This window comes from Artibeus jamaicensis, unplaced genomic scaffold (genome assembly GCF_021234435.1).
Source record: "Artibeus jamaicensis isolate MK-2021 breed Jamaican fruit bat unplaced genomic scaffold, CSHL_Jam_final contig_851, whole genome shotgun sequence".
Taxonomy (NCBI): Eukaryota; Metazoa; Chordata; class Mammalia; order Chiroptera; family Phyllostomidae; genus Artibeus; species Artibeus jamaicensis.
Window position 1 is genome coordinate 4,259,258 of NW_026521986.1, and position 22,187 is coordinate 4,281,444.

At 42.2% G+C, this 22,187-nt stretch overlaps 1 protein-coding gene across 1 annotated transcript in view; it reads left to right on the forward strand.

Moving 5' to 3' along the window:
* SYT16 (synaptotagmin 16) overlaps window positions 1–22,187 on the forward strand; it is a 93,178-nt gene that overhangs the window by 65,377 nt on the left and 5,614 nt on the right. Inside the window, exons 2-5 of the mRNA XM_037132428.2 lie at window positions 367–579; window positions 5,961–6,217; window positions 11,464–11,904; window positions 14,887–15,076. Of these exons, the coding sequence (XP_036988323.2) occupies window positions 367–579; window positions 5,961–6,217; window positions 11,464–11,904; window positions 14,887–15,076 (1,101 nt within the window). The remainder of the gene's footprint in view (window positions 1–366; window positions 580–5,960; window positions 6,218–11,463; window positions 11,905–14,886; window positions 15,077–22,187) is intronic.

Consider the following 22,187-nt stretch of genomic DNA (forward strand, 5'->3'; position numbering starts at 1 on the left):
TCATGGTTGACTAAGTCTGCACATGAGCCACGTGCGCGGAGAGCTGTCCTCCTGGCTATGAGCACGTGTCAGCACCAGAAATCAGCAGGGCTGCCCTGCTCCGTGAGGGGGCTCGTTGTGTTGATTGGGGCTGTCCCAGTGGCTTCTCCTGGGTTTTAGCCATCCCCTTCCCATGACCCTCATGAGCTATCTCTTCCTGTTTTGATTTGGACTCAAATTTGTGTTTCAACCATGCTTTAAACTGTCTCCGTCCAGTTTGGCACTGCTTGATCCAAGCTAATCGCCCACGCTCTTCTGTTTCTCTGCCTGCCTGCCTCTGTGTTCCTGTGGGCCCCGCAGGAAACTCATGGCTCTTGTTGCTCCCAGTTAACAGCTTTGGAGACGATGAAGAGCTGTGCACATCTTCCGACTCTGATGAGGAGGTGATCAAACAGTTTGAGATTTCTGTGTCCCGGTCCCAGAGTTTCCGTTCAAGAGCACCTGAGAAAGGCAAGCAGACAGGACCGGAGCAGAAACCCAAACTGCGCCGCTTGCTCTCTACCAGCAAAGAGGACAGCACGCAAGTGTCTGCCTGTGAAGGTACTCTTGGCATCAAAACTTCCTTTATCTAGACCAGGCATGGCCAAGGGGAAAAGTGTCTTTGAGTCATGTAACCTCTGCCTTTGCATCTGAGAGTCCAGGAAGGGAGAGAAAATGGGGCAGGACCCAGAGGTTGGGGCAGGGAAAGGGCTGCTCCAAATTTTGCAGGGGGGAGCTATCCTTCAGGGAACTTGGGGAGGGAATGGATCAGAAGTTCTGAGCCCTTACTTCTGATTTGCAGGACTCCTTCCTTCTTTATAGTCACTACTTTATATATACATTTAACACTAATGACCAGAACAGCTTTATAATATTTTGTTGCTTTCTGATAGGTACAAACATTTCACATACATGTCCGCTGACATTGAGATTCTGTGCCTTTCCTCCCATTTGCAATCAAGTCTATTTTCCACATAGCTAGGTAACCCCAGAAGATTTTTGAAGCCTTTCTTTTACTAGTTTGTATTATTAAAAACAATAGGTATTGTTTTATTTTCCAAACAGAAACATGTATTATAATAATACTGAATAACCTCCCTCAAACAACATATGCCCTGCACCCTCTCCCTCATTCTCTGTAGTTTCGGAGCATCCCCACCCCCATTTCACATGAGACTTGCTGGGCAAGAGCAAGGCCTCATGCCAACCTCTAGCATCTTTATGCTACATATGCCCTCACAAAGGGGAGGGGAGGACAGTCTGGGGCAGGAAGCCCAGCTAGTGATGGAGGGAAGGCCTTGTTAAGAGTCCTCCTCCTTTTGCACCACTTACACAGAATAACCTGGAGAAAGAACAGTGCATTATTTCTTAGTCCTTTTCCCAAATGAAGGTCAGGAATCTCTTTGGCTCTTTTATGCTGAGAGCCCTGAGAAGGCACAGGACACTGGGAAAGGGAAGGGTCTGTGAAGGGTATTTGGTGACAAGCTAGGGGATATGTCATGCCACCCACCTGAGCCACCTGGGTGAAACAACCTGGATTCTCTAATCTATTCTTTCTTTTCTTTGGGGATTGTGGTCAGTCAAACTAAGGGGGGCATAGTTGAGCTCTTCCATGGTTTTCTGAAACATAGTGGTAGAAAAAGAAAAGAGAGAAGGGAAAGTCCAAAACTGAGAGGAGATAACAGAGAGGAAATGTGACTTGATATGTGATGGGGTGGGCAGAAAAAGAACATAGTAAAAAGAGGAGAATTAACAAAAAGAATTCTTTTTTTTTCAGTGTGAATATCATAATTTGCTATTTATCATGTAATTTTACCTACTGACATGGACAGCATAACTTTTTTTTTTTTTGGCTATTCTTTTTAGCCCAAGGTAAGCCAGGAAATAAATGCCTTATATAACCACAGCATAACACTGGCCCTCTGTCGGTTTCTTACACCTTCTCCTGCTTTTCTCTCTGTCTCTCATGTTACATCACAGCATTCCTCTCTCTCCATTGCGAGGGCAAATGTTGGTTAATGAAAGGTGATAGCAGTTTTTTTCCCTAGGAGTAGCTTGTTTAGTTCTAAAGGCCTCATTTCCCAGAAGCCTGAGTCTAGTTTCTGATTTATACAACTGGCTGATGTTCTGAGAGTTTTGACAACCGCTCTAACCTCACAATTCCTGAAATCAGCAACCTCTTTTGTCATAACCAGTGGTTATGAATTTTTTGGCAGATGGTGATAGAAAAGGTAAATTTTTTCTCTACTGGAGAAAGGAAGAAGTCCACCACAGTGAATGAACTACCTGTAGATTTTGAAAAAGAAAACAGCAAGATTTTCATAGGAATAAATAAATGCATGCTAAATTTCAGGTTATCAAATATCATGGAAATGTTAGAGTAATTTATATTGCATGATAATCTTTCTGCGCCATTTCTTTTTGTTCATCTTTTGATCGGTGACTTTGTTTCAGTAATGAAGAATAATGAAGAGATTAAGTGTGCACCTCAAAGAGGATTTTTTGCATGTTCTCCATTTAGCTATTTTTCACTCTACTTTAAACAATTTTCTAAGATCAAATTTAATTGTAGATGATTCTTACTTTACAAACACATTAAAAATGTTGGATGAGTGAAATGAAAGGTCCAAATTCAAGTCAAATCTGAACCACAAATAAATTACTGGTAACTTGTTTCATGATTCATCCTAAGAGAAACCCTTCATTCTAGATTGGTGAGGTTAATTTAGAATCAAGACAATGCTATCTTCATATTCTAGCCAAGTGTTCTCTTCTCTCGTGTATCTGAGTTAGTGTTATTTTGCATCAATTGTCACTGCATTCCTGATGACGTCAAAGAGGGTTTGGGCTAAGTGATCTGGATCAGAGGCTGTGCACCAGATCTTTAGGCGTGAAAGGGCTACAGAGTAATAGTGCACTTCTTGAAGTTTCCCCCACCCCTATTTTTGTGCCAAGCCTTAATTTTGCTTGCGAAATATTTAGCTTTTAGGATACTACAAAGAAGCTAGACATTACCTTCCTGGTCATTAGGAATAGCTCAATTATCTTCAGAATCTGTGCTCAGTTTTGTTGGGGAACGATGTATCAATCAGAATTGTATATATGTCAGGGTGAGGCAACAGTAGGTTTATAGTTGCTTGTGTGGAAAATAGTACAGTAATTAATAAAATACAAGAATAAACTGTCTTATGCACTCACAGCTCTCTCTCCTCCTTCTCTCTCCCGGGAAAGAGAAGGAGGAGAGAGAGTTATAAATGCAAAGAATTTACTTTGCACTTGAGGAGGCTGGCCAGGCCACACAGTTCTGAAACACACAGCGATGGCTTAAACTCTCAGGCATGAGCCAAAGCTGCAGTGCACAAGTGAAATTTCTTCTTTTCCAGGGTCCCCTTAGTTCTCCTTTTAAGGCCTTTTAATGGACTGATTATGCAAGATAGTCTCCTTCACTTAAAGTCAACTGCTTAAAGGCTTCAATCACATCTACAAAGTACCTTTACAGCAACACTTAAATTACTATTTGATTGAATAATTGGGGCTTATAGATCAGCCACATAAAACTGACCATCATAGATGGCAAGCAGAAATATCTCTGGGGTGTGGTGGGAGAGACAAATGTGGGAGCATCGAAGAACTGGTCACACCCCATCAAAGTAGGGTATGGACTAAGCAAATCCAAGAATTTCTCTGCTAAAATTAATATGGTTGATGCAACATAATTATGCCCTATAATTTCTATGAAGCCAGGATACATTTCTCTGACAACGGCAATTACTTTTCTGTATGTATTTAAGTTGACTTGACCTTCTTTAATTTAAAGCACAAAAAGACCACTTTATGTGATGGTGAATTACCTCTTTCCTGCTCCTTGGGGCTTGACTTGTACCCCAGGTTTGCTTGTCTAATTCATCCTTGAGTGTCTGTCAAGGAAAATGGTTTGTTACATTAATATAGTTCTTATGTTTTTCAGTTATGAATAGCTTTTCAAGGCCTGATGTAGCTTTTGAAAATTCCCTTATTACTGATCTAGGTATTATCACTGTAGGAATTGAAATCATGGGACAATTTTATGGGGGTAATTTATTGGCCAAGTTAGATTTTGTGCTGCAATCCTGCTGGCTGCCGAGCATGTTGATAGATGACCCACTGTTTAATAGGACACTTTAGTGTTCATGTGTGTGAGGAATGGATGTGCTAATTAGAGGCTTGGAAGAAAATTCTGCTTTATATTGTAGAGTGCTGCATGTAGGAATATCCCTTATTCTGTCATTTTCTGTGATCTTTTTAGAAGTGTGTTTGCCAAGTAACTGGAAGTGTGAATGTAAAAATGTTATGGTACCTGTGAAAGTGTTTCCAAGTGGCTGGAACTGAATTATTAAGAATAACAAGGCAGCTAAGGGAACTTCTCATTGGCTTGCCAGAGTTTTGAAAAATCCCAGATCAGGAGTCTGAAGTTGTGTGCCGAGGACCAAGTCTGCCTGAAAACGTGCTTATGTGGTTTGCAAAGGTGATGATATATTTTTAAGTTTATGTGGTAGGTCCTATAGCGGCTGGTGCACCCCTGTCACCACTAGTCCATAAAGCTACACGCTTGGTTGCTTCAAGTATTTGTTACCTGCTTAGCCTTCGAGTTTAGTTGAGGGTTTAGTGAAGTCCACTGGTGGATAGAGATTATGCGGTAGATGTGTGTGGCTTAGTGCTTTCAAGGAGGATATGTTCTAGCTGAAACTTTAAGGCTATGGAGACAATTGCTGCCATACAGTGTATAAATAAGAGCTGAATTTATGATGTACACTTTGTCATCCACTCACTTATTCTATCTATATCTCTAATGTTCTCTCGTCCTAGGATGGGGGCAACCAAGGAAGCCTGAAGGCCAGAGAGATAAGATATCCTTAGCTTTTTAGGGGGGGTGTGGGAAGCAAGTCAGGGGGGAAGAAACAACTTAATAAGACACTGTCAGTTTTTCCTTACTATTGGAGAGTAACCTGGACATTGAAAGAGAGGCAAGGGATGAACAGAGTAAGGAAATACTGAGAGAGGGCAAGGGCGGGAGTGGAAGAAGAGAAAGAAAAGAAAAGGAGGAGGAGGAGGTCTGAGGAAAACACTGAATGTGAAGGAGTCAAGGAAGATTTAGTAGTTGTTGAGGCTTTAGATGGACAGGAAGGAAAGGACAAGCAGGACGGCTGGAGAACTGCTGTGGACAGAAATACACAGCTAGCTCTTTCATGAGCCAGCAGGGCCACAGGTGACGGAGAGGTGGGAGGTGGTAGAAGGTGAAGTTTGCTGGTTTGCATGAGGCCAGTTTGGGCCACACAAGTCAGCAAGACTAATATTTATGGAAGGACCGGTGGCAACCAGGCAGATATTGTTAGTAGTTGATGTGTCTCTCTGACAACTTTTATCATCATTTTATAAATAAGGAAATAAAGGTTCAGACAGTTCAAATTGTTTAAGTTCTTAAACCCCAGTCATCTGGAACCAAGTTCAGCGTTCTTTGCATGAATCAAGCAGGGAAATTGCTACTTGAGAGAACCACTGAAGCCTTTTGAGCAGAAGGCAGTATGTTGGACTTGGAAGAGAAAAGAGTGGAGAGTCAGGAGACCATGTAGCCTCCACAGCTGGTTACCGTCCTTGCTTTCTAGATCCATCCCCAAAGTTTGGTTGTGGTCATTAGGTCCAACAAAGTGCTAATGTGTTTAGTTTATTCTCCTTACATAAACACACACTCTTTATACTCATATTATTAAGAAGTATTTAACTTTCGACCCCACATAATGAACTAATGGTCTTTTTGATTTTATGGACCAAGTTTATCCATTAGATGATTAGAATGATGTTTCTGCAGGTGTTATTTTGTGGGTTTTGTTTTTGAGGTCTTGATCGGTGTAACTTCTATTGCCCAATTTCTCTAGATAAAAATCATTTCCTTATTGTAAATTCAGATTTGGATGGAGCCAGCCAACTGACTTATCCTGAGAATCTGTCTTATGGTGAAGAGGATCCCATCTCTGCCCCCTCACAGTCCCTGTGTGAGGCGGGCGATGCCAGGCACCAGAGTGCACCTCCCCAGGGGACCAGTGTGGTGCGCAGCCTCCGGCGTCAGTCCACAGAGGGCAGCTTGGAGACGGAGACGGCTTTCAATGACCGGGGGCTCGAAGACTCCTATGCCACTGACGGCTCCTCTGTGTGGGGTCCAGAGGCAAGTTATGTGTTTTCCAGTCTTTTCTTGCTTCAGTGTTTTGTGCTCCATCTAGTTCTTGCTCTCCACCCCTCCCCCATCCCTCAAGGAAAAATTCCTCCAAAACAAAGCATTGCCTTGAAAAACAAAGACCTAAACAGCATTTATTTAAATGAACTTTTGTTTGGATGACCAAGGTCTGACCCCTATGTGGACCAACAGAAGAACCACAAATACATTTCTATCAATATGGAAAGACAGGAAGAAGAATGGGGGAAGGATCGGCCCAGCAACAATCAGGTTTCTTTTTTGCATAAAGAAGTTTTTTGTTCTTTGGGGAGACTTGTTTATTTCTCTTATGGTTTCTGTTAACTGGAGTATATTTTTATTTACCCCAAATTTTCAGTTATGATTACTTGAATATGAGAATTATTTGAAAATTTAACTGAAACACAGTAGCCCTCCAAGTGAAACTATAGAAGATATTATGATGATGACCTTGCAGTATATTCATTAGCTTTTAATTGAATCAAAGTTGTAAAAGATGGCATTAGTCTATAATGGCCCTCTGGCCATTGACTTTGACTTTTGAAATAAATCTGTGATAAAATATGCTTCTTCTAAATTAATTTTTCAATTAAAACTTATTTCAGAATGTGCCTAAGTAACCAGAAATGTAATGAGATGATGATTCTAGAAACTACCATTTATTGAGCAATTACTATGTGCCAAGCTCTGTGATAAGGATTTTACAAATACTGTTTTATCTTACCAGCCTTTATGGTTATTTCTTATTTGCTACACCCCTCTTACAATGATTCTATTACATTAAGAGATATTAAATAGTGATGCCTAATAGCTTCATTAAAATTAATTTTGATGCAATGTCATATAAGTATATAAAACTTTAGTATGCATTGTGGGGATGGAGGAAGGAGAAGGGTGAATGGGTTTTGTTAGCATCAGGCTGACCAAGGAAATAAATAGGATGACTCTTTTATCAGGGCCTGGACTGTCATACACACAAATGCACATCAAAGAGAAGGGAAAAAATGACAGAAAATCACATTCCAAATGCTTCCTGCTCATGCACTGGATGCACTGGGGTGTGTGGAGGGAGCATAAGGAGGTGCGCCCATGTGCGTGCATGCCCGTGAGTTGGTCATCTTGCTGAGGACAGGAGATGGTGACTCAGATACGTGGTGTGTGGCCTGTGAAAAGCAGCCCTTCATATTGAGACACCCAAAGCTATTAACCTTATACGTTTTGTAAAAAAAAAAAAGTTGTGCTTCCCTGTCAGTTTACTGCAAAGAGTCATATCAAATCCCACACAGTAACATTTAACATTTAAAAATATTCTTTTTGGCTCTCTTACCAGAAAAACAAAACAGAACTGTTTACCTGCCTAGTGATACTCCATCCCCTTGATCACTGTACTATTAGCCTGGGAATTTGCCTGCCTTGTGGAGCTTTAATAGAAGACTTGGTGTTGAGGGCACTCAATGTTCTCAGACTCCAAAAATACCCAGACATCTCTGTGTGCTCCATTCAACCTCCTATCTATTTTGAGACAAAAACTGTAATTTGTGCTCTTACAGTAGAACCTCAAATGCAGCTCGGAGGCAATTCCTGTAACTGCCTGCTTGGCAGGCTTAGCTCGCCTCTTCAGAATTGATTTATTTGCCTCTTAGCTATGTTAAGAACCCTGTCTTCCCCTGTGTGCCTGGCATTGGGAACACAACGTGGGCCTCTTTACTTCGGGCCACACAGATGACATCAACGCTATCTCACTAAAACAGAAAGGCTTTCAGTTGGACAGAGAATCTTTAAACCTACATAGGTTTTGGACAATGTGGTACAAGAATTCCCATCTTACAGAAAACCCCAGGCTGTTAGAGCTGAAGGAATCATTTATTTGGACTCGGAAGGAAACCGGTCATGCTGTGTGACTCCCTGTTAGTTGGATGGATTGTCATGTGCTGTTCTTCTCTGTTGGAAAAGGCCATCGACTTTTTCCTGCAAACCTGCAGCTCGGTGGGGAAGACGATAGGGAGGCAGCTGGTGGTGCTGAGCTCGCAGGGAGGCAGGTGTCCCACTTTGCAACGCTGTTTCTACTGATTAACTGGTTGGCCTTGAGAAGTTAATTAAAATCTGCCAAATGGGGATAAAAATGGAGAGATTTTTACCTTGCAGGAAGGTCAGATGGATTAGTGATATTAACAGTACTCACATGAGGAGCTCCTTTGGTTGCCTGTGTGTTGAAATGATTAATTGTTCTGAAAATACCAGCCTCCACAAATCTTCATTTCAGATCAACCTAGGAAGGGGCCACAACCCCCCCCCCCTTTTTGTGGGCCACTGCTTGGATTGACCCCACCCAGAGCCTGGTCTTTGCCTGGAGCTGTGTCGTATTTAGTTATTGCAGAGCTCCCCCCCCCCCAGGACTTTACCACACACCTGTGGGTGCAGTGAGCTTTTTTTTCTGAATAGAGATAGCCTGATGGATAAGTGGAAAGATAGTCATTCACTAGGATATTTTTACCTTGGCTTTTAAGTTGATGGTAAAACTGGAAATTGTTAACACATATTAAGAGTGGAGGCCTAAAAGGGTGTGAAATTCAAAGTAGTGCGTGTTTCTAAGTCCCTTCTCCCATCTTACTCCCTTTATCTCACACACTTACTACACATACAAGTAACCATGGTGAAAGGTTTGGGGGAAAGAAGGGAGACATCATGTTCAACATAAGGTTTTGGATTTTAAGCATTTATACTGGGAAATCCTAGGTAGTCCTGGCTGGGCTTACAGCGTTGGGGGCAGGGAGTGAGTTACTTAGCTTTTCTGAGACTTAGTTCTCTCCCCCATAAAAAGAAGATATTAAAATACCTACCTCATTAGGTTAACAGGAATATCTTAAAAGATAATATTTCTTAGGTGCATTTCCCAAAAAGCATAGGAAAGAGTCAGGGACAAGGTCGTGAGCAGGGAGGAACTGAGTGTCATTAAGAGTATACTCAAGCACCACTGGCACCGCTTAGCGCGACTCACAGCTTGATCTTGTGGTACTTGACTCTATGAAGCTTTATAAACTCATCTCAGGACATCTATCCAAGGGGAGAAGAGTTGAGTACATGAGGCATTACTTCCCGCCCCCCAACAGTGGACTTCCTATGCATGAGTGCCAAGCAGGATTCTGTCACTTTCCAAGCCTTGACATCAACAGAGAGCCTTTGGTGGCAGCTGAGAGCCACATAGCATGGCAGGAGGTAAGGCTTTACTGAGTTTCACCAGGCTGAGGCCACTCAAAGCCTAGACGGGCTGTGCCTGTAGGGGAAGATGGAATAAGATGTAAGGCCAAGAAGTTCTGAAGTGCATAGAAGTGGGCTTTTGTAGTCTATAAAGGGTATGGTATGGTACCTGGCATGAGGCGGGTTTGGTATGCTATCTATTATTAGTATGCTCTGGCAAGCACTATAGAGATGATCAAGAGTAGGCTAAAATAGATGGGAGTTTTAACAGAAGACTGTGACTTGAGTTTTGAGTTGGCTTAACTCCTTGGAGACTTGCTTCTAATATTATATCTACACTAGTCAGTTGTATTCAAAAGTCTCTATAGCAACCAGTTTTATCACTTGAAACTAAGTACCTCTGAATAGAAACACTCACACATGAATGCATGCATGCTCCGAGAAAAAGAGAAGAAGCTTCCCTTATTTTGCAAGAAGCCTAAATTTTCTTGCTAGACTAATGTGAATTTTAACAGAGAGGGCATTTAATAGATGGCTCCTATATATCAAGTTTTTAAATTTTCACAACAACCCTGTAAAGTAGGTACCCTCTCTATTTTACTACCGAGAAAAAGAGAAACTGGAAAGGATTAAATAACTTGCCCAATATCTTTGCAGTAGCAAGCGGAAGATGTGAGATTTCTAAGGCTGTCTCACTCCACAGAACTGTGCACTTTTACTTTAGCTCTGTTGGAAAGTTATGTTGATGCAGGTACATTTTTTAGGTATTTTATATATATATATTTAAATACGGTTTTTAAATTAGCAAGGTCTGGTGTTCCATCACATAAATAAGAACTGATTCTGATTTACAATAAGAAATCGGAACAAAGTTTAGTTGTGGCTAAGAGTCATGCCTTCAGAGGAAAAATCAAATGAGGTCGACATTATTTATAGTTTGTGGGAGGGTGGTTCATTACAGTAAATGCAGTTTAGCTCAGTTTTCCCAGTGAGGTCATCAGATCTGACTGGCTACAGGTGCACTGCTGTCTAAGGGTGATATTTCATAATGGGAGCCCGTTCGAAAATAGGTAGCACCAGTCTACTGATGGGAATAGATATTTATAGAATCTGTTCTGAGCCAGGTATTTTTTCACATCTATTAAAGCCTCACAACAGCACTCTATCAAGTAGACATCTTAATGCTCATTTTTTTCTCCAGCAAGAGTACAGAAAGGATGGCCTATTGGGCCAGGGTCAAAAAGCCATTCGGTGGTAGAGTTATGACTTCTGTTTGGCACTCGTGTATATATTCAGCCTAGGTGTCCTGTCTCTAAGTCCAATGTTGCTGTTCACTAAACGGATTCTGGGGAGGCCTCCCTAAACCGTTGCTACTCGAACTCTGCTATGAGGCCAGGTGTGACATCCTCATAACCTTCTGTGAATTGTAGAATTTCAGACCCCACCCTAGTCCCACTGAATTCAAATCCCCGGGAGATTCAGGTTTACATGAACATTTGAGAGGCTCTGCCCTGAATGTTTCTCCCATGTAGACTGGATATCTGCTGAGAGATCAGCTGTCCATGACACCAATTTCATTAGGATTCTTGTCGTCAGGAGGCCCTGGCCCATAGAGCACAATCCCAGGCTTAAATATTTCTCTTTGGACTCAAGGTGGTTACCCCTTGGCAGTTATGTAGTTGAATAATTTTAGACTTTGTATCTCAGTTGGTTTCAATAATAGTGGCCTATTGTATTTTTTGAGAGGCAGTGTAGATGAAAACTGCAATATATAAAAGCTTTGTTCATTTATTCCAAAAGCATTTGTGAAGGCTCCCCATATGCCAGGCATTGGGCCCTTAAAAAAAATTCACAGTCTGATGGAGAAATAGGCCAGTAAACAGACCTTTCTAATATACAGGGATCTAAGCTAACAGTCAGAAAGTACAGGGTTCTGAAGTTGCACAGAAGGACATAGTCTCGCTGAAATGTTGTTGGGCGTTATCATTTCCATTCCTAATCTTTTCCTCTGTCTGCAACAGGAGCAAGATGGGGCCACTTTTCAGGTGCCATCTGGGGTTCCAGAGCCCATCTCAAAATGTGGCAATCTGGATGTCATCTTTGAATATAGAGCTGCCAGCCAAAAACTCACAGTGACCATCGTGAGAGCACAGGGCCTCCCGGATAAGGACCGAAGTGGCATCAACTCCTGGCAAGTTCACGTAGTCCTGCTGCCCAGTAAGAAACAAAGGGGCAGGACGAACATACAGAGAGGGCCCAACCCTGTGTTCAAGGAGAAGGTCACCTTCGCCAAGCTAGAGCCCAGAGATGTGGCCGCCTGTGCTATCCGCTTCCGCCTGTATGCCGCCCGCAAGATGACCCGTGAGAGAATGATGGGAGAGAAGCTGTTCTATCTCAGCCACCTGCACCCAGAAGGGGAAATGAAAGTGACTCTGGTCCTGGAGCCAAGAAGTAATATCAGTGTGAGTATGTCAAATGGTGCTGCTAATGATGCAGTGTGTTTGAGGATGTGGAATTGTCATCTCTTGATTTAGTACATTCAGCCTGTGAATTCAAATACTTTAATTTAATTTTCCATTTGGCTCTCCTCATCCTTCTAAGCCATGATTTGTGCTTTATGCTTCAGTGGGTTTTTCATGCCCATCTTCCCCATACCCTGATGGATGTCCATTTTAGGAACAAGAGCACAGTGTGTGGAGGGCATGGGCAAACCAGGAGAGGTGGCTAGGCCTTCTACTCAGCTAATAAATGGTCCTACCACCCATCCCTCCAACCCCCACTCTGCCCCCAGTATGCACTATGATGAAGTTCAGAGATGGGACTGTCAAGGCCAGGTCCTTGACGAGTGTGCCTACACAGGCTGCGAACAGTAGCCCAGAACTCTAGCCACTTCTAAGATCTCCCATCTGTATGACCAAGCTTCTCTGTCCCCCATCCTCTGCGTCCCCTGGGTGCCAAGGAAAGAGTGCAGCTTGTGTGTCCACAAGATCGGCAGTCTCACTATTGCCATGGGTAATATGTCATCTTGTACTAGTATCACCTTCTAATAAACGTGTAAAAAGATCAGGTAGCTATCTCGGGCTTTGGGGCCCACTGAGTGCCTACTGTATGTCAGGAAGGGAATGCAGGAAAGAACCCAGTGGGTGATGCTGCTGCCCTCGGGGAGCTTACAGCCTGATGGAGGAGGGCAGCAGTAGGTAAACCAAGGCAGGAAGGAAAGAAGAGTATGACAGAGGCTGCCATTTGTTTAGAAGAGTCAGAGAAAGTTTCTTTGAAGTGCTGATAAAACCCAGAACTCAGGGAACCCAGGAAAGAAGCTGGTGACATGTGGAGGACAATGTCAGGGGCTGGGAAGCAGCTCATCAGGTCTGAGGAGCCATGGAAAGGAGCCAGAAAGACTGGATTGTAGCAATGGGAGATCCGGCCACTGACATTTAAAATAGATGTCTCAAAATTAATACCTCCAGGCTGAAATCCTAACTGTTACCTCCCTAAATCTTTTCTAGCTACAGTCTTCCCATCTTGGCTAAAGACAATTTTGTCTTTTTTTAGTTGCTCAGGTAAACATCCTATTGGTTCCATCTTCAAAATACAACCAGAACCCACCCGTCTGCTGGATGAAATGGCCTCCCCGTGTTCTCCCTGCTTCCTTTTCCCCCTCAGACTCTTCCCAACATGGGCTCAGAATGGGCCTTTAAAACATAACAGTGAGGTGGTTGCCAGGAGAGGGGAATATAAGAGGACTAAATGGTAATGGAAAAATATACAATAAAGATTATATTAAAATAATAAGTAAAAAGGGACCCATAAGAAGATTGCATCTCATCTGCAGTCCCTCTTTTCTTCTTAAGCTCTGAGTAAAGCACATCTGAAGCTGTGAAAAAGCAGAGTCCACAGGAGGGCAGGAGGAGTCCGCCTGCGCTGTAGAGCTTTGGGATCGGTGGGTGTGACCACACCCCTCTTTCTCTGTGCCGGGTCTTCTGCTGTTGCTGGGAGCACAGAGTTGAGTGGGGAGAATGTGTCAGCATGAAAGAACTTTGAGAGTCAAAAATATCCCCTCTCCACTTGTTTGTTGAGCATAATTATATGCTAGACAGTGGATTATGTGTGCACTGTGGCCTGAGAGGTGATAAGATTGGAGAAGTCTGTGTTTCCCAAGTGAACAAAGACAGTAAATGGCACTTGAAGGGGGGCACAGCCTCGGGAAAATCATGATGCCATACAAGGGCCTGGGGGATTGATGGGAGGGGGAAGCTAGGCAGAGATAGGTGCCACAGTAGATGCTTCTGTAGAAGCAGAGGGGAGGGGGTGACCCTCCCCAAAACTTAGCACATATTCCATTGTTGGGTTATCAGCAGCCAGCAGGGGCTGTAGGCACCTATCAAAACCACCCAGCCCAGTAGTTTACAAATTGCATTTCATGAAAACCTGGGCTCTAGATGTCCATGGCTTGGTACACAGGATCATTTCCTACAGATGTAAAAAAATATATTTAATTACTTTTAGCGCATCAATTCATTGGCATTACTGATAAGAAGTTTTAGGAAATGATTTTCAATGTGGAGGAGAACGGTTTGAGCAAAGCCTGATGTACTGGTTTCCGGTGGAGGAGGTGGTGGCGCCGGGGAGCTGGCTGGCTTCCCCTGCAGAGCTGACTCCTACTCCTACTCCCCTCCCTGAATGAGAATCCACCGGGTGATCTGCTTAACTCACCTCCTCCCGACTCGTCTGATGCATAAAGTGGGTGCTATGGGGAAGTGTGCTCATGAGTAACCATAACAGAAGGTGCGAGCTCTCCCCGGGCACACGTGGTGCCTGCAGGGTCTCTGAGATTGCAGTCACGTGTCGCCTTCTGTATCAAAAATTTGTAAAAGTGCTCACTCTCAGTGTAATTTATTTCTTAGGAGAAAATATATAGCATCTGGCATATTTCTGACCTTAAGAAGCAGAACTAGGGGCCAAATGTTCTGTGCGGTGGTAGACATCCAGCGGTCATTTTTTTCCTAGTGAAGACAAAATGCCCTTTGAATTGCTACATTCATCACAGAGCTGCAGAGAACAGAGTGGATGGGCTCCACAGAAACACTGGAGCACAAATTACACAGGAGGGAATTTGGGTCCGTATTAAATGTATTATTAGTTTTCTATGTATCTTAGATGGTTTGATTTACGCTAGTAATAACATCTTGGCTCGTTTTGTCTTCGAGGGGAAATACTGAATGGAGACAGTTCTCGAAACAAAGATGTCAGCCGATAATGCAAGGGCTCTCACCCACTGCTGCACTCCCCAGACCCATTATCATTCACACAGAGTGCGCCCTTCCTCAGTGATCTTTGGCAGCCGTTGAGATTGGGCGGCAGTTGCACCAAACATAACATTGCCTTTCTGTAAGGGAGAGTAGTGCAGCGTGGGCCAATGGATTCTTTGTTCTTCTTCCCTCCAGAGTGGAGAGTCTCCGCTCAGCCCATCTGCCCTTTCTCACAGTGATAGTGCTTCATCCACGCAGTCGCTGTCTCATGGAGGGGCGCCAGAGCTGTTGGTGGGGCTGTCCTATAATGCCACAACGGGGCGATTATCTGTGGAAATGATCAAAGGCAGCCATTTCCGAAACCTCGCTGTGAACAGAGCGCCTGGTAAGTACATACTCCTTCCAGGGGCAAGTACAAGGCTGTGTCTGCTTTCACTTTAATTCTTTAACTTTTAGAATAAAAGTTATCTTGGTATGGCTTAGAGAGTTTTTACAAAGTGATACCTCTGGGTTTTTAAATTGCCTTTCTATTTAATTAAGTTGAAGGCTTCTCCAATAGCTAGATACATCTTGACATGAAATAGGCTGACCTTTATGTGTATATTATTTAAAAGATAGGAATGATGTCTTTTCAGCAACACAATGTGTATGGGCAATTAAAATCTGCTAATAAGTCCCAGGCCCTCAAACACTGCTAAAGAGGCAGAGCTCAGGTGTTGAAGTGAGGCTGGTCTATTCACTTACCCCCTAGCTTTGCTTTGATCTGTGCAATTTGCCTGTCTTTTCTCAATCTTGATAGACTCATTTAGAACAAAAGGTTATTAATAGTATCTTCCTCATGGAGTTCTTTTGGGGTATAAATAAAATGATTTTTTGTAGAGTGTTAGCATAGTGCCTAACACATAGTGAGCATACTAGAAGTGTTCATGGTTATTGTATTGATGAAAGACAATGTGAAGGAGGAAGATCTGGGGTAATACAGACCTGACTTGCTACTTCTGAGGTCACCACTGGAAAAAGGAGCTTAAGACATATTCCAATAGCTGCAGTCCAGGGTTCAGGAAATCAGAATAAGAAAGCAGCTCCTGCCAACTACCTCTCAATGCACAAGAAGCTCCTTTTGAACAGTGGAATGATGCTGCTAAAAATAAGCTTACCTTTCATGATCTTGCTTGTCATACAAACAAACAAACAAAAATCTTCAAAGGGGACAGGAAGATGATTTTTGCCTCAATTGTGTCTTTTGGATCTCATGTAAGTACATCTAGTCAGAGGAACCTAGTTTGTATCCAGAATGCTAGCTGCAAGGGAGTCTGAAAAATGTTGGATTTCCAGCCTTTCAATAAAGGGAGCTAGTGAGCCTGTCCCTCATTGACACCAGTCTTTCTGATATAAGAATGAAATCAATAACAACATGATAGGCTATACGAGTCAATGGACTCTCGTCTCACATGTTAGCATCAGGTGAAGAGCCAGCAGAGCTGGTAGAAAAAGGTTAGGTCCAACAACCAAATCTTGGCTCTTGCTCTTTTTAGCCTTTAACTCTGCTGCACCCCATGAAGTCTCTGTTCAATGGTATCTTGTTAGCTGACCTGTATGAAGCCCATCAGAGCAAGTTTGAAAGGAAAGCTCCCCACTCTGGACAGGTGCATAAAACATAATCTGTGTTGACACTCAGAGTCAGATGAGAGTTATTTAAAATGCCCAATAGATGCTGATTATTCATTGCATAGCTAAACTCTCTTTGTTAGGTACAGCTTTGCTTTTTTAAAATAGCTCTGGGTTTATAAAAGATCTGGATTTACTGCTTTATCTTCAGAGCTTTTGCTGGTCTCTTTCTCTGTCCTCACAAGGTTTGGTGAGATCTGAACAATTTTGGGGAAAGAACATGGTAATGCTGCGGAGAATGATGGGAAGGTGGATCATGCAATTATGATTCATTCCAGTGCATGCTGGGAAGCTTTGTGTTCTAGGTGGTACCGGCAATACAGTGGGTGAGGGAGGACAGCATGGTGGCTAAGAAGGCATCAGCTGGAGGCCCAAAAACTAAGGTGTGAATCCAGGCTCTGCCATTTACCAGCTGTGAGTTCCTAAAGTTTTCTGAATCTCAGTTTCCTTATCTGTAAAATGGGGTTATAACAATACATAGGTTGGCATACTGCATATAAAGCTGTGATATTGAGGATGGTATTGTATTTTCATATATTTTTATATGAAAGAAAATATGCCAAAGGCAAATTCTTGTGACAAATGTTTAAAACAAAATAGGAAAAAATGCAAGCTCTAATTTAGAAATTGATTTGATTGTACAAGTTTTAAGTCAGTTTGGCATTTATGACATTATTTTTCATTGACATAGTGTTGTAATTCAACTTAAAATGTAACTGACATTTGCTGTGTCTTTGCAATCAAATAATAGAAGAAAATGTTGCTGTGATGCTATTAATTAAAAGAGAAACCCAGTAGGGAAGACAAAAGTTTTTGTTTATGTAGAATGCTGGTACTTGAGGAAAATCCAGTTTAATTAGGAGGGGTTGAGAAAGTAGAGAGTTCCTTTGTGGAGATTCTGAAAGGGACCTCTTGGTACTTTCAAGGGCTTTAGATGTTGACAGCATTGGTTCTTCATTATGTCTCACTTCATTACGCCACTAGCACTACTTTGGCAGTTGTCAGGCAGGCTTAGGATACATTTTTAGTTCCCATCTGGAGGAGAACAAGAGAGAAAAAGGGTGAGGGAACGAGCAGAGTTGGAAGAAATGGGGGTGGGGTGAGATGGGGAGAAGGAGAGAGAATGCAAGCAGGGAAATGAATGGGACTGGGAATGGGGGTGGTGGAGAGACCTTGCCAAGTGCACTCGCCTCCAAGGTGGAGGTTGAGGGAGGACAGAGTGTGGTTACCAAAGCCCTGTGTTAGCATCATGTGTACAGGTCCCCAGTCCTGTGCCTGGGACTCTGGGCAGCTATTTTGTCTGGGAAGAGAGGACACCAATCCTGTCTTACTGGGTGGCTATGATAACGTGAAGAATAGTTCTCAGGGAAGCTGAAGGAAAATAGGCCAAGCCTGAGTATTGGGAACTTTCCTTTCCTAGAATATGAGCATTTGTAAATCTTGCAGGAAACAGAGACTAAGGCTGGGATTTAGATGTGAGAATTTTCTTTGTCTCAAGATATATCATGAAACAGAAGATAACTTTGAATTCACCAGCTTGGTTCAGTCAGATGACTGTGCTGATATTTTAAACTTGTCTTCAAAGAGTTAGACAAATAGTAGATGAAGTTTCTCTCCTCTATTAGGGTCTTACACAAAATAAGCCACTAACAGGTAAGCTTCCCTCCTTGAACTTTTGAGTTAAATCCTTAGGGAGAAGGCTCAGTAAGGGGCAGGTTTCACTTTGATGAGCAGGAGCTAGTGGGAGCATACCTAGAGATTCGAGTCTCTACACCGCAACCACCCACCCCCAATCCAGAATTGCTAAAATTAAAAAGACCAATTCCACCAAGTGTGGAAAATAAAAAAAAACACTTAGGGAAAAGGCCTAGCAGTTTCTTATACAACAAAATATGCACCGAAAATCCAACAGTTCCATTCTTAGGCATTTACCCATAAGTTTTTAGAAAGATCTGCATGAGGATGTTCACGGCATCTTTATTCATAATGTTGGAAACTGCATTAGACTAAGCAACTTAAACAACAAAACTTTATTTCTCATGGTGGCAGAGGCTAGGACATCCAAGATCAAGGTGCCAGCTGACTTAGGTCCTGGTGAGAATCATCTTCCTAGTTTGCAGACAGGACCTTCTTTCAATGTCCTCACATAACAAGAGGAAGAAAAAAAATCATCTCTCCAGTGTCTGTCTTGTGGCACTAATCCCATTCACGAGGGCTTCATCCTTGTGACCTCCTAATTACCTCCCAAAGGCCCGAAATACACCTTCAAGTGGCATCACACTGAGGAATAGGGCTTCAATATGTGGATTTGGAAAAATACGTACATTTAGTTCAAAGCACAAATGGAACAAAACATAACAACTGAAGAATCTAGGTGATGGGTATAAGGGTGTCCACCATATAATCATTTCAAATTTTTAGCACATTTGACAATTTTAGTTATAAAATAGTGAGCAGAAAAACATGGTCTGGAATAGTTCAGCTGGGTCAGGAGGATAAAAATAAAATAAGAGTCTTAGCCATACATAGGGGTTTCTGTGGTTGGCTCCACATTGTTTTTTACTATGATGACATTTCAGGGTTGAACCCTCTTCCCCTGACTCAACCTTGGACAGAATAGACAGGGTACCATGCAGCTGAACCTGAGGACATTTTCTGCAGTACCCTCCATAACCAAAATTTATCCCAAGAAAAAGTATGTGGCTGGGCATTTTCTCCATTTGCAAGTTTAACCTTTTCTTTGTTCATCTGATAGGTTGGTAGATAGATAAATAGATAGGTAGAAAGGGAGGGAGGTAGATAGACTGATTGATTGATCAATTGATAGATAGATAATAGACAGATAATGTCGATTTAGATAGAGATATAAAAATCCATCCATCCATCCATCAATGTTTTGGTGAAAGTGAGAATGTTATAAATTGCTGTGTTTTTTCAAATCATAGATGGGCTAGGAAAGATAAAAAAGGCTATTTGAAAATTACTGAAACTGGCCCATAGATCCTGTTCAGAAACAATATATAAATGAGATGGCAAGATAAACTAATCTTAGCCCACATCATGGAACAACATACCAAGAATTGTTTTGGGTACTTTCAAAAGGTAACACCTCACTTACTACACATGGTCAGTATTTAAAAATACTGTTGTCACGATTGCTGTTAATATGGTACAAATAGTCTACAAATCTGATGCAAGGGATGCTCTCCACGGCTGTACGTGGTGAATAGTCCAGAACTGTGTCTGGAAGACATCTGCAATCCTGACATGCACTTGCAAATGCTTTTGAAAAAGTCACCATTGTGAATAAGAAACATTTGATTATCCATTGAATTTGGTTCACTCACAGTTTTGCAGCTCTGTTCTGTCCTTTTCCTGGGCCTGCCACCCAATTACTGCATGGCTCAACATCAGATTTAACCTCCCTTAATTTCATTTTCTTGCCCATTAAGCGAGGTTAACTAACTAATGTTACTGCTACAAGTGCTAGTTAAAATGAATGTTAGCTTCTCTGTTGCAAGTTCTCTCTCTCCATCCCCATCTCTGCTGTGTCTCCTTCTCCAAAGTGCTACCACTGCATTGTGTGTGTGTGTGCACAAATAATGGTTCTTGTCAAAACTATCATTAAGCTTCCCCCACCAGTTAAAAACAAGTTCCTGAGGTTCTCAGCATGTGCACGATTGGCCGTGTGTGATAATTACATCCCAAATGATAATACTTACAGCGGCAGCATATTAACCTTGTTAGGCACTCACAATAGCAGAGAGTGGAGGCAAGAAAAACAAAAAAGCAAATCAAGCCACCTCATGTATCATGGGAAGACAAAGTGGGTTGCAGGGGTGCACTCTACAAATGAAATGCATGGAGAAAAGGACTGGATGAAGATGCGGGGTGTCCCACCTTCTTTAAAAGTCCTGGTCCAGATTTCAGATCCTGGTCCAGGTTACAACTTGTATTTATTAATAGTCACTTTGGGCTCAATATTATGATAAATTCATAGGAAGGTTTGCATGCAGCACTAACTTATTGAATATATAAGTGGTATTCCTTTACTTACATTAACTGGATTCTCACAACTGTATCGATGTTAGAAAACATGAGAAGCATTGGGAGATAAAATACTGTTCCAGTGGCATATGAATTATATCTCAATAAAGCTGCTCAAAAAGCAAGAAGAAAAAAAGTAACAATATAAGAAGAAAAACACCAACCAACCTCAGTCACTCATGGAAGGATAACAGCAGGATGGAGGACAGGCCTCTCTGTGCAACGGCAGAAGCTGGAGAGCGTGTGGGGAGAATGTCATCAACATCCTGAGAAGGAAACTTCTCCACTTGGAATTCCGTGCAAGTGAAAGGAAAGTAAAAATATTTTCTACAAAGTTTGAAAGATTTATTGCTGAAAGAACTACTAACCGATGTATCTTAGGAAGAATGAAATTGAACTCGGAAGAAGTGAAGTGCAAGAAGGGATAGTGAGCAAACAATGGTAAACATGTAGGTAGATATAAGCACATGCAGACTGCACAGATCAAAAACAGCAATAGGAGGACAAATGAACACCACTGGGGGAGCAACCTGGAAGTGGAAATAAAATTCTAGGTGGAAATAACAGGAAATATAGGAAAGGGAGATGGAAATCCCAGAATTCTAAGGTCCTAATGTTGCTTAAGAGATATTGATAAAGGTCTGGCTGGTGTAGCTCAATGGATTGAGCGTGGACCTGTGAACCAAAGGGTCACTGGTTTGATTCCCAGTCAGGCCTGGGTTGCAGACCAGGTGCCCGGTAGGGGGTGCATGAGAGCCAAACCACACTTTGATGTTTCTCTCCCTCTCTTTCTCCCTCCCTTCCTTTCTCTCTAAAAAGAATAAAAATAAATATAATAATAAAGAGATATCAATTAATTTGAGACATTAAATCAAGTGTACATGTTAAAATTTTAATCCAGCTTTCAAACCAATAGAAAGAATAAATTAGAATAAAAAACTTCTGTTAATCTAGCAGAAATCAGAAAAAGATATTTAAAAGCATAGAAAATGCAGAATAGATAGAAAGAGTAAACCAGCACAATAAAAATAAATCAAAATATATCAGTGGTCATAATGTAAAGGGAACTGCTATGGAAACAATAGATATAACATTAGATTAATGTTTCCCTTCTCAACCTCTCCCCACTCCTCCTCCGCACAACCTGTCTCACACACTGCAGTTTATATTAGGCCCACCCAGCATCCTAATAAGGAGAAGGAAAAAACCTAATCACCAACAAAGTGGGCTTAGCTCAGGAATGCAGGATCATCCAAAATTAGGAAAACCTGCTGGTGCAGTTCACCATATTAACTGATTTATGAAAAACCAGTATGGTTTTCTCAATAGGTGCAAAAGGAGCTTTTGGCACAATTCGTTATCCATTGTTGATAAAAAGCACTCTTAGCAGATGAACAATAGGAAAGCCTGTTAATGTAGAGTAGGCTAGGGCACCATAAGGAACATATCCTACAGTCTCAATGGCTCACATGCAAAGGTTCATTTCTTCCTCGTGTCACTTTCCAAAGTGAGCCAGGTGACTCTCCTCCAATCTGTGACCGAGGCACATGGGCTCTTTAATAAGGGGATATATTGTATTCATATGTGTCCCTTATGTTGCCACGAAGGGCGGGGTGAGACAGCATGGGGGAGTTCTTGCTTGGTGTCAGTGGCTCAATATAGCCATGACTGAAGGTAACGCTTATCTCCTCTCATGTTGCGTTATTCACAACTTAGCACCATGGCCCAGTCAACTCAAATCTGGCAGGAGGCCTACATCCTTAATTTGATATTGGACCTGA